Genomic DNA, 15,268 nt, shown 5'->3' with positions numbered 1-15,268 from the left:
TACATAAGGTCCTGAATAAGGGCTGATTTTTCTGCCATCAGCTGCACTTACCAAATCAGAGCTTTTAAAATAATTTCATGGGGCTTAAATGGCCAAATCCTCCTGCTCTGAAGAAGGTGTAAATTGTTGTATGTGTTCTACACATGTACACACAAGTCATGTTTTTAATGATCAATATTTGACTCACTGAGTGAAAAGATACCAAACGAGGGGTTACAAATAACAGAGATAAAGGCTATAAAACTTTGGAAGGGTAAATTGGGCACCTTTCATTTTTGAAAGTTTTGTTTACTGTAGGGTCAGTAGAGAGGGACTATACAACTTTTTCACAACGTTGATGTTGTTCATGTTCTACAGCCTAAAAACTGTGGGTATGTGATTTCCGGGGTTAATCACTTAATTGATAAACATTTCTTATTTTTTAAAGATGTAGTTAGTCCATTCCTGAGGCTGAAATTTTCCAGGATTATACAGTTGATATCCCTCTGGTAGAAATAAGTCACTTACCCCACTTTTGATACCTTTTCACCCAGATATCACAACTCCACCTCTGCCCAAACCAGGCTCTTGAGAATGTCTACATGGAGATCACAGATCAGAGCCACTAAGGAGGTTTCAGTACTGTTCCCCACCCAATAGTCTAATTGATTGGCATGAAGGACCTGTGTTTTATCTAAATACTTGAAAAGTTGCCCAAGTATCAATCAGGGGCGTATCTGCGTGGGGCCACAGGGGCCTGGGCCCCCGCAGAGTTTGCCCCGGACCCCCCTACCGCCGAACCTCAGTTACGCCCCTGGTATCAATTACAACTTAAGAGATAAATGTTAGGTTTGAAACAGGCTGATACACTTGTTTCCATAATGAGTTTGGGTGTTTCTTATAGATTTTTGGATGCTGATCATAGAAATGGCATCAAAATTTTGTAGCTGTTTTGTGATTGAGCAGAGCTATGAGTAGAGTATCCTAATGTATAATGTGTTCTCATAAACTGTGAAATCTAACTAGAAATATTCTCCGTTTCATTTCCCTTTAGGATGTGAAGGATGCCCTGAGCAGGTACAAGTTAGTTTTCTGTCATTTTCTATGCGGCTGGATGGATTTTGAGTGAGAAAGAAGGGAATTAATTGATTGGTGAAAGGGAGAGGAGTAGCCTAATGGTTAGTGTAGTGGGCTTTGATCCTGGCAACCTGGGTTCGAGTCCCACTGCAGCTCTTTGTGACCTTGGGCAAATCACTTAACCCTCCATTGCCCCAGTTACAAAAAACTCCGAATCTGAGCCCCCTAGGGACAGAGAAAGTACCTGTATATAATGTGTACAGTGCTGCGTACGTCTAGTAGTGCTATAAAAATGATTAGTAGTAGACGTTGAATTGAGAAAGTAGTTGGGATTAAGTGAGGAGAGGGCGAACTAAAGTTTAGAGGAAGCACTGAGAAATGGAGGGGAAGAGATGGAGGATGGGGAGGAGAATTACAGATCTACCTTCCCTTCCCTCTGATTCTCCTATTTCCTCTCCCACCAACCTCCCTGTCCTCACCCATTTGGCCCTCCGTGAATCCTCTGTTCATTCCCCACCAAACTTCACCCTGTGAATCTCCTTTCCACCTCTACTCTCCCAGTTGTGTTGCCCCTCAACCCTAGTGCAGAAGGAGTTGCTGGTGATGGTCTCTGCTCTGACGCTGTCTATAACAAAGTAATTCTATCAAAATGTGTTTATATTTCTTTGAAGGATGAATAAACATGTGGCATAAACCTATTTTTAGACGTTTTTCTATGAAGTCCATCAGAAGTGCGTCCAAATCTCAAGTGGTGTGTGAGGGGCGTGTTCAGACGGGGACTTATGCGTTCTTAAGACTTAACGTTTTTCAGTCATAATGGAACAAAACAAAAAAATCCAGGTCCAAAACTTAGAAGTTTTGAGCTAGACCTGTTTTTATAACGAATAAGGCACAAAAAGGTGCCCTAAATACCCAGATGACCACTGGAGGGAATCAGAGATGTCCTCCCCTAATTCCCCCAGTGGTCACTAACCCCCTCCCACCCCCCAAAATGTGATGAAAAACATTACTTGCCAGTCTCTATGCCAGCCTCAGATGTTATACTCAGGTCCATTAGAACAGCATGCAGGTCCCTGGAATAGTCTAGTGGCTCAACCTCTGGGGAATGGAAGGAGACACAGGGGGAGCTCGGGGTTGGCCGACAGCTCGGTGGGGAATCTTTCTCCATCGGGCACAAGGGCTCACATCTCCACTTGACCTTCCTGACAGCATGCAGGTCCATGGAATAGTCTAGTGGCTCAACCTCTGGGGAATGGAAGGAGACACAGGGGGAGTTCGGGGTTGGCCGACAGCTCGGTGGGGAATCTTTCTCCATCGGGCACAAGGGCTCACATCTCCACTTGACCTTCCTGACAGCATGCAGGTCCATGGAATAGCCTAGTGGCTCAACCTCTGGGGAATGGAAGGAGACACAGGGGGAGCTCGGGGTTGGCCGACAGCTCGGTGGGGAATCTTTCTCCATCGGGCACAAGGGCTCACATCTCCACTTGACCTTCCTGACAGCATGCAGGTCCCTGGAGTAGTCTAGTGGTGGGTGCAGTGCACTGCCGACAGGTGGACCCAGGCTCCTACCTCCCCCTACCTGTTACACTTCTGGACGAAACTGTAAGCCCTCCAAATCTCACCAGAAACCCACATATAGGTGCCCCCTTCACCCGTAAAAGCTGTGGTAGTGGTGTACAGTTGGGGGTGGTGGGTTTTGGGGGGGCTCAGCAGACAAGGTAAGAGACCAATGGTGAGATGTGTACCTGAGAGCCAGTGGCGTACCGAGGGCAGGGCGGTGGGGGCGGTCTGCCCCAGGTGCACGCTGCTGGAGGGGTGCAGAGAGCAGCCACACGCCTGTCGTCTCCGCTGGTTCCCTGCTTCTTCTACCCAAGAACAGGTTACTTATCTACAATGACACCCAGATCTTTTTCTTGAACGCTGACCCCCAAGATGGACCCTAGCATCAAGTAACTATGATTTGGATTATTCTTTCCAATGTGCATCACTTAGCATTCGTCCACATTAGATTTCATCTGCCATTTGGACGCCCAGTCTTCCAATTTCCTGAGATCTTCCTAAAGTATTTCACAGTCCACACGTGTTTTAACAACCTTGAATAGTTTTGTATCATTTGCTAATTTGATCACCTGACTTGTCATTCCGATTTCCATATATGTTAAATAGTACCGGTCACTGTTCACCCTCCTCCGTTGAGAGAAATGACCATTCATCCCTACCCTCTGTTTTCTGTCCAATAACCAATTCCTAATCTACACTGGTTAAAAGATAGAAAACACCCAGCTAATAAAGTCCACCTTCTACATTATCCTGCCTAACACCTCCCTTCTCTCTTCCTTTACCCAATCTTTGTATACTACTAATTTCATCTGATATCCTGGTATGACCATGTCATAACTAAACTCTGTAAGCCACATTGAGCCTGGGAAAGAAAGCCAGCAGATCAATATCACAACAAAAAGATTTTATTGAAGATACCGTGTATGAACAAATCGCTCGACACAGGCCGTGTTTCGCCCACCTAGGGCTGCGTCAGGGGCTACAATGAACAAATATATAATAATTATCATAGATCCTAATAAATAAAATATAACACACATACAAGCATAATATATCAAATATATACAGTGGGGGAAATAAGTATTTGATCCCTTGCTGATTTTGTAAGTTTGCCCACTGACAAAGACATGAGCAGCCCATAATTGAAGGGTAGGTTATTGGTAACAGTGAGAGATAGCACATCACAAATTAAATCCGGAAAATCACATTGTGGAAAGTATATGAATTTATTTGCATTCTGCAGAGGGAAATAAGTATTTGATCCCCCACCAACCAGTAAGAGATCTGGCCCCTACAGACCAGGTAGATGCTCCAAATCAACTCGTTACCTGCATGACAGACAGCTGTCGGCAATGGTCACCTGTATGAAAGACACCTGTCCACAGACTCAGTGAATCAGTCAGACTCTAACCTCTACAAAATGGCCAAGAGCAAGGAGCTGTCTAAGGATGTCAGGGACAAGATCATACACCTGCACAAGGCTGGAATGGGCTACAAAACCATCAGTAAGACGCTGGGCGAGAAGGAGACAACTGTTGGTGCCATAGTAAGAAAATGGAAGAAGTACAAAATGACTGTCAATCGACAAAGATCTGGGGCTCCACGCAAAATCTCACCTCGTGGGGTATCCTTGATCATGAGGAAGGTTAGAAATCAGCCTACAACTACAAGGGGGGAACTTGTCAATGATCTCAAGGCAGCTAGGACCACTGTCACCACGAAAACCATTGGTAACACATTACGACATAACGGATTGCAATCCTGCAGTGCCCGCAAGGTCCCCCTGCTCCGGAAGGCACATGTGACGGCCCGTCTGAAGTTTGCCAGTGAACACCTGGATGATGCCGAGAGTGATTGGGAGAAGGTGCTGTGGTCAGATGAGACAAAAATTGAGCTCTTTGGCATGAACTCAACTCGCCGTGTTTGGAGGAAGAGAAATGCTGCCTATGACCCAAAGAACACCGTCCCCACTGTCAAGCATGGAGGTGGAAATGTTATGTTTTGGGGGTGTTTCTCTGCTAAGGGCACAGGACTACTTCACCGCATCAATGGGAGAATGGATGGGGCCATGTACCGTACAATTCTGAGTGACAACCTCCTTCCCTCCGCCAGGGCCTTAAAAATGGGTCATGGCTGGGTCTTCCAGCACGACAATGGCCCAAAACATACAGCCAAGGCAACAAAGGAGTGGCTCAGGAAGAAGCACATTAGGGTCATGGAGTGGCCTAGCCAGTCACCAGACCTTAATCCCATTGAAAACTTATGGAGGGAGCTGAAGCTGCGAGTTGCCAAGCGACAGCCCAGAACTCTTAATGATTTAGAGATGATCTACTACTACTACTACTTAACATTTCTAGAGCGCTACTAGGGTTACGCAGCGCTGTACAATTTAACAAAGAGAGACAGTCCCTGCTCAAAGAGCTTACAATCTAATAGACAAGTGAACGGTCGGTCCGATAGGGGCAGTCAAATTGGGGCAGTCTGGATTCACTGAACGGTAAGGGTTAGGTGCCGAACGCAGCATTGAAGAGGTGGGCTTTAAGCAAAGACTTGAAGATGGGCAGGGAGGGGGCTTGGCGTAAGGGTTCAGGAAGGTTGTTCCAAGCATAGGGTGAGGCGAGGCAGAATGAGCGGAGCCTGGAGTTGGCGGTGGTGGAGAAGGGTACTGAGAGGAGGGATTTATCCTGTGAACGGAGGTTACGGGCGGGAACGTAAGGGGAGATGAGGGTAGAGAGGTAGTGAGGGGCAGCAGACTGAGTGCATTTGTAGGTAAGAAGGAGAAGCTTGAATTGAATGCGGTATCTGATCGGAAGCCAGTGAAGTGACCTGAGGAGAGGGGTGATATGAGTATATCGGTTCTGGCGGAATATGAGACGTGCAGCAGAGTTCTGAACAGACTGAAGGGGGGATAGATGGCTAAGTGGGAGGCCGGTGAGGAGTAAGTTGCAGTAGTCCAGGCGAGAGGTAATGAGAGCGTGGACGAGAGTTCGGGTGGTGTGTTCAGAGAGGAAAGGGCGAATTTTGCTGATGTTAAAGAGGAAGAAGCGACAGGTCTTGGCTATCTGCTGGATATGCGCAGAGAAGGAAAGAGAGGAGTCAAAGATGACTCCGAGGTTGCGGGCAGATGAGACGGGGAGGATGAGGGTGTTATCAACTGAGATAGAAAGTGGAGGAAGAGGAGAAGTGGGTTTTGGTGGAAAGACGATAAGCTCGGTCTTGGACATGTTCAGTTTCAGGTGGCGGTTGGACATCCAGGCAGCAATGTCGGATAAGCAGGCCGATACCTTTGCCTGGGTCTCCGCGGTGATGTCTGGTGTGGAGAGATACAGTTGGGTGTCATCAGCATAGAGATGATACTGGAAACCATGAGATGAGATCAGGGAGCCCAGGGAAGAGGTGTAGATTGAGAAGAGAAGGGGTCCAAGGACCGATCCCTGGGGAACACCAACAGATAAGGGGATGGGGGTGGAGGAAGATCCATGAGAGTGAACTTTGAAGGTGCGGTGGGAGAGATAGGAGGAGAACCAGGAGAGGACAGAGCCCTGGAACCCAAATGAGGACAGTGTGGCAAGAAGTAAGTCATGATTGACAGTGTCAAAAGCGGCGGATAGATCCAGGAGGATGAGGATGGAGTAGTGGCCTCTGGATTTGGCAAGGAACAGGTCATTACAGACTTTAGAAAGTGCTGTTTCTGTCGAGTGAAGAGGGCGAAAACCGGATTGAAGCGGATCAAGGATGGCATGAGAGGAGAGAAAATCAAGGCAGCGGCTGTGGACTGCGCGCTCAAGTGTCTTGGAGAGGAAGGGTAGGAGGGAGATGGGGCGGTAGTTGGAGGGACAGGTAGGGTCTAGTGATGGTTTTTTGAGGAGTGGCGTGACTACAGCATGCTTGAAGGTGTCGGGGACAGTTGCAGTGGAGAGAGAGAGGTTGAGGATATGACAGATGGAGGGGGTGATAGTAGGAGAGATGGTGTTAAGTAAGTTGGTGGGGATGGGATCAGAGGAACAAGTGGTGCATTTTGAGGAGGAAAGAAGGCGGACGGTTTCCTCCTCGGAGGTATCAGGAAAGGAGGAGAAGGAGGTCTGGGTTGGTTGGTTGAGGGAGAGGGTTGAAGGGTGAAGAGGAGGAGGTGGCTTGGTAGTGAACTCAAGGTTGATCTTTTGCACCTTGTCGCGGAAGTAGTCAGCCAGTGATTGAGGAGAGAGTGACGGGGGGGTGGGAGCGGAGGGCACGTTGAGGAGGGAGTTAAGGGTGGCGAAGAGACGACGAGGGTTAGAGCTGAGAGAATTAGTCAATTGGGTGTAATAGTCCTGTTTGGCAAGGAATAGTGAGGACTGGAAGGAGGATAGCATGAATTTGTAGTGAAGGAAATCTGAATGGGTGCGAGATTTCCTCCAGAGGCGTTCAGCAGATCGGGCGCAGGAGCGAAGGTAACGGATGCAAGGGGTCAGCCAGGGCTGGGGATTAGTACGCCTTGTGGGACGGGAGGTGGATGGTGCAAGGGTGTCCAGAGCAGAGGAGAGAGTGGCATTGTAAGCGGAGACAGCCTCGTCAACAGACTCGGAGGACATGATGGAGGGGAGGAGATTAGAAATACTAGATGATAAGGTGGGAGGGTCAATAATCTGGAGATTCCTGGAAGTAGTGGTTAATGTTGGGCGGGGCTGAGGGGGAGGGTGAAGAAGTGTGAAGGTGATCAGGTGATGATCAGAGACAGGAAGAGCTGAGGTGTGGAAATTGGAGGGTGAGCCGGAAGAGGAGAGGACGAGGTCAAGGCAATGGCCATCACGGTGAGTAGGGGTGGTGGAACAAAGCTGGAGGTTGAAGGAGGATGTTAGAGTGAGGAACTGAGAAGCGTGAGAGTTGGACAGGTCATCAACGTGTATGTTGAAGTCTCCGAGAATGAGGGATGGAGATGAGGGTTCAAGAAAAACAGAAAGCCAGGCATCGAAGTCGGTGAGGAAGGAAGGGAGGGATTTATCAGGGGGGCGGTAAATGACTGCCACTCTGAGTGGCAACGGGTAGAATAGACGGATGGAGTGGACTTCAAAGGATGAGAAGCAGTGAGACTGTGGTAGGAGGAGGGGTTGGAAGCTACAGGAGGGCGAGAGTAGTAACCCGACGCCTCCTCCACGGCCAACTAGGCGGGGAGTATGGGAGAAGAGATAGCCTCCATGGCATAGAGCCGCAACTGAGGCAGAGTCGTCAGGGGAGAGCCAGGTTTCAGTTAGGGCAAGCAGGTGAAGGGAATGAGAGATGAAGAGATCGTGGGTGAAGGGAAGTTTGTTGCAGACCGAGTGGGCATTCCACAGTGCACATGAGAAGGGGAGGGAAGAGGGGGGGAGGAGGGGAATAGATATGAGATTGGAGACATCCCGGAAACGTTTGCATGGATAGGACGAAGACAGGTGTGGGGGACCTGGATTGGGATTGATGTCTCCTGCGGATAGCAGGAGGAGGAGCAAGAGAGTGCGGAGGAGGGTGGGGGAGGTAGGGCGACGAAGGCGACGAAGACGGGATGCGCTTAGGTGGAATGGGGATGGGTTAATGGCAGGAAGGAAGTGTTGAAGGTTGAGAGCTAGGAAGGAGGAGGGGGACAGGAGAGATGGTGAGGTGGTGAGGGACGGGGGTGAGTAGGGTATTGCAGTAGTGAGCAAGATGGGAGAGGACATGGGTGGGCAGTGAGTTCCAGTGGTAGACAGCGGTAGGGTCTGCAAAGAGGAGTGGACCAAAATTCCTCCTGACATGTGTGCAAACCTCATCATCAACTACAGAAGACGTCTGACCGCTGTGCTTGCCAACAAGGGTTTTGCCACCAAGTATTAGGTCTTGTTTGCCAGAGGGATCAAATACTTATTTCCCTCTGCAGAATGCAAATAAATTCATATACTTTCCACAATGTGATTTTCCGGATTTAATTTGTGATGTGCTATCTCTCACTGTTACCAATAACCTACCCTTCAATTATGGGCTGCTCATGTCTTTGTCAGTGGGCAAACTTACAAAATCAGCAAGGGATCAAATACTTATTTCCCCCACTGTAAATTGACAGAAAACAAATAATAAAATATGGAATATTACTAAGTATACATAGAGAGTATACTAGAATAAGCATATCGCTACGCACTGTCCAATATAAATTATATATATATATACATGTACATAAAAGAGCATATATATGAAAATATATTTATAAAAGAAGTGTATGTAATGCAACAATTGTATGACAGTGCATATAAACATATATATAAAAGCATAATAAAATCTGACATCACATAACAGCAAAGCAAGGGCACTGGTATAGGTTACGAACTTCAATACAAATATGTATAAAAAATGTATAAATGAGATAATAAAAGGCACATACCTAATTTGAAACCTCTATGTGAAAAACACAAAACATCAAGCCTTAGGATGGATGTTTGCCAGTATTCTTAGTAGACTGGCCACACAGACATCCCAGCAGAGCAGTGGGGCACCCTAGGAGGTCCCAGTTAGACATCTTACCACTGCCCCATTATCTTGTAGGGTGAGCCTTCCAAAATCCGTAGAAAAACTACTGTACACATCTACAATAGCCCTTATGGCTGCAGGTGTCACCTATATGTAGGTACAGTAGGCTTTTGGTAAGTTTTGGAGGGCTGATACTTTCCACCACAAGTGGAACAGATAGAGGGAGATATGGGCCTGGTCCATATCTCTGACCACTAGGCTACTCCAGGGACCTGATTGCTGCTCTAAGAGGACTGACTATCTGAGGCTTTTCATAGAGGCTGTTATATACTGTTTCTTTCACATCTTTGGGGGTGGGGGGTGGGTGGGAGGGGGTCAGTGACCACTAGGGAAGTAAGGGGGGGGGGTCATGCCTTAATCCCTTTAGTAGTCAATTAGTCATTTAGGGCACCTTGTTGTGACTTAGTTGTGATAAAAACAAAACATATAAATTGTAGCCCTGGATATTTTTGTTTTGTTCCAATGCGGCAGAAAAACATCCGAGTATTAGGAATGCCCAAATCCCACCCCTAACACACTCCCTTGCGTAGCAAAATGTTTAAAAAATAGGTTTCAAAAATAGCGATTTCCAAATGCCGTTTTGTGCCACTTTTTGAATGTTTTCCTATTTCAAAAATCAGTCCCATAATCACAGAAAACTGAGTGTTGATGGTATATTTCATTCCTTCCACTGTCACATCTCTATCCCCTGGGTGTGAACATCTCCCAGAATAATCCCAGTGACTCTGTAACCCATAGGTGGCAGAAAATGAAGTTTCCAGTACCAGAGGCTGTTTCTACTGATCTGAAAATGGGTTTCCAATTGCGCTATCCTCAGCAGCTGAAAAAATGGATTACAAAATTTGGAGGTGAGGAATTGATCGCTTTTTTTTTTTTAATCATTTATTTATAATTTTTTCATTTTACAAGGATCACTTGCAAAACAGTAAAACAGAGATGATTGTACATTAAAACAATATTAGAAGAAAACAATTTCAACAAGATAAATGGATTTTATACAATCTTTCTCTTTCTTAGAGCACAAAATAAATAGGGAGAGTGAAACAAGACAAGGAGATCAATTTAAGCAACAGCAAACAAAGAAAACATGGTATTAACCCGATTATCCCCAGTCATTATTTATCTAAATCATTAATCCACATTGATCATCTGGTTGGTTTCTTCAAGACCATAACGGTGCTTAGTCCATCAATTTCATTGGAAACATACTTATTGTCCAATATTAATGAAAGTAATACACCTGATTTCATTTTTTTTCCCTTTTAAAACCAGAAATTGTTTAACAATACAAACCCTTGAATCTCCAATCCAATTCCCGCTGATTAAAGTAATCCCAGTTTCACAGGCTTCACTCCTTTTGAATTAATATATTAAGAGGAATCATTTCAGAGGAAAAAAAAACATTTGGAGTCATACCCGGAACTCTGGGAAAACAACAATCTCGATATTAATCATCTGTAACAATATTCATTTTGTTCAAATTTTTTCTGGTCTTTTATCATTTTCAAATCTTAACCGTTTCCTACTTCAGTAGAACTTCATTTGCTGTATATTCTCAAAGGATTCGATTAGATTATCCATGTGGCTCATTAACAAGACTATATCTGAAGCAAAGTCATTCTCTACCACCGTCAAGTCCTGGAGCACCCTCCAGATGACATTCAATGCAACCTCCACGGGAGCCAAAAACTCCAAGCTGATAACTCTTAAGGGTTTAGGAGTAGCACCGCCAACACGGGTTCAGCTGTAAACGACTTCCGTTTCAGCATACACTCCTGACTCACTCCTCCACTCCTTTGGGCATGGTGGTTAAATGATTTTTGAGCGATGAAGTTGTTTCCAGGTCCAAGAGCATCGACGCTCCTTCGTTGGCGCTAATCAAAGGACTCATCAACCCAGTCATCTATGGGCAGCTCGTCACACAGCGGTCCCACACTTGCTGCACAGGGGACAAAACGCTGGTCATCGGCGGCTGACCCCCCATTGTCCCCTTCCTCTGTTAAGGCAACTGCAATGCAGAGAGGAAATTTCAAGTGAACAAAAACTGAACTTCAGAGGACAGCTGGGCCGTTGAGTGTACGAGCTTCAGGTCACCATCTTTCCCCTCTCCCTAATTTGGGACACTCTTTGTCTGGTTTCTCCTCAGAGGCCTGTCTGATATGGGTAACCCTTCAGCGTAGCCCTCTGAGTCATTGAAACACGGAAGCCCCTCCATCACTTACAAGGTGGTGTCCCTTCGGAGGGGAATTGATCGCTTTTTAATTTGGTTTGTCTTCTTTTCAAATGCTCTGGATGATTCCACTAAAAATGTGCAGAAATAAAAGTATAAATCTGAGTTCTTTGTCATCAAACAGATGAATCCATTACGAATGGGTTGTGTCCACCTACCAGCAGGGGGAGATAGAGAGCACTAAAAAACCATAGTGCCTCATGGCCAGCTAGCTCCATCTGCCTCTTCAGTATTCTCTATCTCCCCAGCAGGGTGATTGCAGCTTTTTCAGCTCCTTCTAAATTCTGCCTGGGGTGGCTCCTGAGCTTTGCCAGTGGAAGCAGGGGTGTTAAGGCTATTGTAGCTTCACTTTAAAGGCACATAGGTTAGCCCTTTCCCTGCCTTACCCATCCCCCCAGTGGATGTGAACACAGTTCGCTTTTCCCTGCCTTTCCCACTCTTCTGCACCTCCAGAGTTGATTTGATTGCCTCTTTTGCTGTTTTCTCTACAGAGTTAAAAATAAAAAATAAAAATGCCGCGTTGCACTTTGGCGCTGCAACCTCAGAAAAGAGGTTTTCTTATGATTCTAGTGTGACCGGAGCTTTGATACTCGGTCCAGTGAGGTAAGAGTGCTTTCTAGCTCCTCTGGGGAGGGCCCGCGATCGAGACGTTTTTGGCGCGAAGCCGCCATTTTGAATTTTCCACCGTTTTCGGCGATGGCTGCGGAGGTTGTAAAGCGCTGTTTTAAGTGTGGCAAGTGCAGATCCGCAGCTGGGCTCTGTAAATTGTGCTGTTCAGGCGTTAGAGCCGGCCCGAGCATGGCGAGTGAGGATTCTTCCCGCTCTGTGGAATGCGCCACATGGCTTGACCCCTGCTGAGGCGGAGGGTCTTGAATCCGGGAGGGGTGCTCGGATTGAGGCTAATCAAAGAGCTTCTAGCCCCGGACTGGAACCGGGTGACCAGGGCGAGTTTTTCTCCCCTGACTTTGTTTTATTGATGCATAAGGCATATATGCTTAAAAGAGCTCTGCCCAAGGGGTCTTCTACGGCCCCCCTTACTGCCCCTCCAGCGGATTCTGGCCTGGGACTGCCCTCTGAGGCGTTTTTCCCTGATAGCTGGCCACAAGAGATGCGCAGAAGGGTTAATTCCCCTTTGGAGAGCGCCCCCTGGTATGTATGTAAATTTATGTGTGGTCTGGATCTATAATCATATCTCTGTGTTTTTATGTTAGACCCTGAGGCAGGCGCTTGTGTGCCGAAACACGGCCCATGTCGGGTCTTTTTCACAATAAAGGACGGCTGTTATCTCTTTCTTGAAGGCCCAGTGCTGCTTTTATTGTCTGTGTTCTATGCTTGTATGCTGTAATACCCTCTCTTTTGTGACTACGTTCTTACTTTATACCAGCTGTACCATCAGTTCTGCCCAAAGCAACAATGACCTTGCGTTGTCTATTGTCACTTCTATTTGAGTATAACCTGAAGAAGGAATGGGTGATAAGGCAAAGATTGTTTTATTTTGTTGCATTGCACCCTGGAAGTCATGTGTTTGCTTTGTCATAAGCTTATTCCTGGGATAAGCAGAAGAAAATCTGTTTTACTCTTTTGGGACCTTGCCAGGTATTTGTGACCTGGATTCACCACTGTTGGAAACAGGATACTGGGCTTGATGGACCTTCAGTCTTTCCCTGAATGGCAGTTCTTATGTATGAATGTAATTATAAGACAATTGAAGGACAGTTTTATAATTCAAAATCTCTAACATTTCTCTCTCTATTGTTTTTTTTACAAAATAAAATCATATCCTGCAGGAATAGGTAAGTTTTATTCAGTTAGCAACTTATATATTTTAGGGTGGGCAATTAATGTGTTAATAACACTATAAATGCATTAATATTTTAACGCATACCATGTTGTTTGATGCTGCCTGTGTTTTTTTAATGCTGACCCACCCCTCCCCCACGCTTACCTCTACAGCAGGACTCTTTTCTCCTTCCTCGGAGCTGCCTCAAACTCCTTCTCTCCCCCTGCACGGACAGGCTCTGCAGATACTTGAGCTGCATGGTGCATGAAGTTAGGGAAGGTCTCTTGAGACTTGAAACCGCGAGACTTCCCCAAATTCCTGCACTGCGTGACTCAAGTATCTGCAGAGCCCAATCACTGTGCAGGGCGAGACAAGGAGTTTGAGGCAATGCTGAGTCTGAGCCCTGCTGTACAAGTCAATGTAGGGATTGGGGAAGAGAAACTTGGTGAAGGCTGTTTGAATCTTTCTTATTTAATGCCCAAAATTCTGTGATTAAGCGCACTTAATTGCATGATTAACATTTTTAATCTCATAATTAATCACTATTAAAATTTTTAATCATTGTCCACCTCTAATATATTTTTTATATCATTGTACTTATTTCTCTTCTCTGCGATCTGATCATTGTTCATCTTTATTTTAATGCAGATTGGTGGATGGAATGTGGCAGATATACAGGTAACAATCTGATATATAATAATTATACAAAACCATCAAATCCACTAATGTGTTTTTTGACTGTGATTTTGCTATACCGACACCTACAGCCAGTGTTAGGGATCATTTTCAGCCCTGTGATAGAGAAGACAATGTGTGATTCCGATAGGGTACACTGAAAAGCTGATATCCAATAAGATGTGTCAAATCTATGAGGCAGGAAGGTGAAAAAGAGTAGTTACTTACCTGTAACAGGTGTTCTCCGAAGACAGCAGGCTGCATATTCTCACAAGTGGGTGACGCCACGTCGGCCCCGGAGGATTTTAAAGCAAAATCTCAAAATCTCTTTACGGCGTTCCGTCGCGCGAGCGATCGTACTGCGCATGTGCGCACACCTCTTCCCGCTCGCCGTGCGGACACGCCCCTCAGTTATATCCAAAAGATGGAGGAGACAACTCCAAAAGGGGAAGGTGGGAGGGTTTGTGAGAATATGCAGCCTGCTGTCTTCGGAGAAGGTAAAATTATGTATAATCATACCTGATAATTTTCTTTCCATTAATCATAGCTGATCAATCCATAGACTGGTGGGTTGTGTCCATCTACCAGCAGGTGGAGATAGAGAGCAAACTTTTGCCTCCCTATATGTGGTCATGTGCTGCCGGAAACTCCTCAGTATGTCGATATCAAAGCTCCATCCGCAGGACTCAGCACTTAGAGAATTACACCCACGAAGGGACACTCTGCCCAGCTCACCACCGCCGAAACGGGGGAGGGGAATTAACCCAGCTCATCCCCACACAAGTGGGGGAGGGGAATCCGTCCAGCTCATCCCCGCGGAGCGGGGGAGGGACACCACACCCGCCGATGCGGGGGGATCTGGCTTATCCTGCAACCGCAACCGCGGGAGGAGCTGACTGACCCTAACACCGCCGAAGCGGGAGGGGTACAAAGCTGCCCTACAGCCGCACGAAGCGGGAGGGAGTGCCGGCAGAATTTATGTCTCAATCCAGCCCCGTAAAACGGGGGGGAGAGGAATGCAGCAGCTCACTGTAACACAAACTCGTCTCAACTCTTGAAGAATCCAAGTGAAAAAACTTGAACACGAAGTCTTTCTGAAGTAACTGAAGACTAAACTTGAACCTGAAATGCAACCAGAATAAAAACAGTACAGATATCTGGGAGGGGCTATGGATTGATCAGCTATGATTAATGGAAAGAAAATTATCAGGTATGATTATACATAATTTTACCTTCCATATCATCAAGCTGATCAATCCATAGACTGGTGGGATGTACCGAAGCAGTACTCACCCAGGGTGGGACATTGAAATCCCTGACCTCAACACTGAAGCTCCAAACTGGGCCTCCGCCCGTGCAGCCACCGTCAAACGGTAATTCTTGGAGAATGTATGAGCCGAAGACCAAGTTGCCGCCTTGTATATCTCTTCCAAGGAGCCGGATCCGGCCTC

General features: G+C 46.4%; 1 protein-coding gene across 2 annotated transcripts in view; it reads left to right on the top strand.

The window, feature by feature from the left end:
- LOC115468293 (E3 ubiquitin-protein ligase TRIM39-like) overlaps positions 1 to 15,268 on the top strand; it is a 40,011-nt gene that overhangs the window by 12,826 nt on the left and 11,917 nt on the right. Inside the window, exons 4-7 of one of the 2 annotated variants that reach the window (XM_030199918.1) lie at positions 1,034 to 1,056; positions 9,871 to 9,980; positions 13,150 to 13,155; positions 13,791 to 13,820. In XM_030199918.1, coding sequence (XP_030055778.1) covers positions 1,034 to 1,056; positions 9,871 to 9,980; positions 13,150 to 13,155; positions 13,791 to 13,820 — 169 coding nt within the window. The remainder of the gene's footprint in view (positions 1 to 1,033; positions 1,057 to 9,870; positions 9,981 to 13,149; positions 13,156 to 13,790; positions 13,821 to 15,268) is intronic. The other variant, XM_030199920.1, reaches the window with a different exon arrangement.

The sequence above is a fragment of the Microcaecilia unicolor genome, chromosome 4 (genome assembly GCF_901765095.1).
Source record: "Microcaecilia unicolor chromosome 4, aMicUni1.1, whole genome shotgun sequence".
Taxonomy (NCBI): domain Eukaryota; kingdom Metazoa; phylum Chordata; class Amphibia; order Gymnophiona; family Siphonopidae; genus Microcaecilia; species Microcaecilia unicolor.
This window is presented reverse-complemented; position numbering and strand designations above follow the sequence as displayed.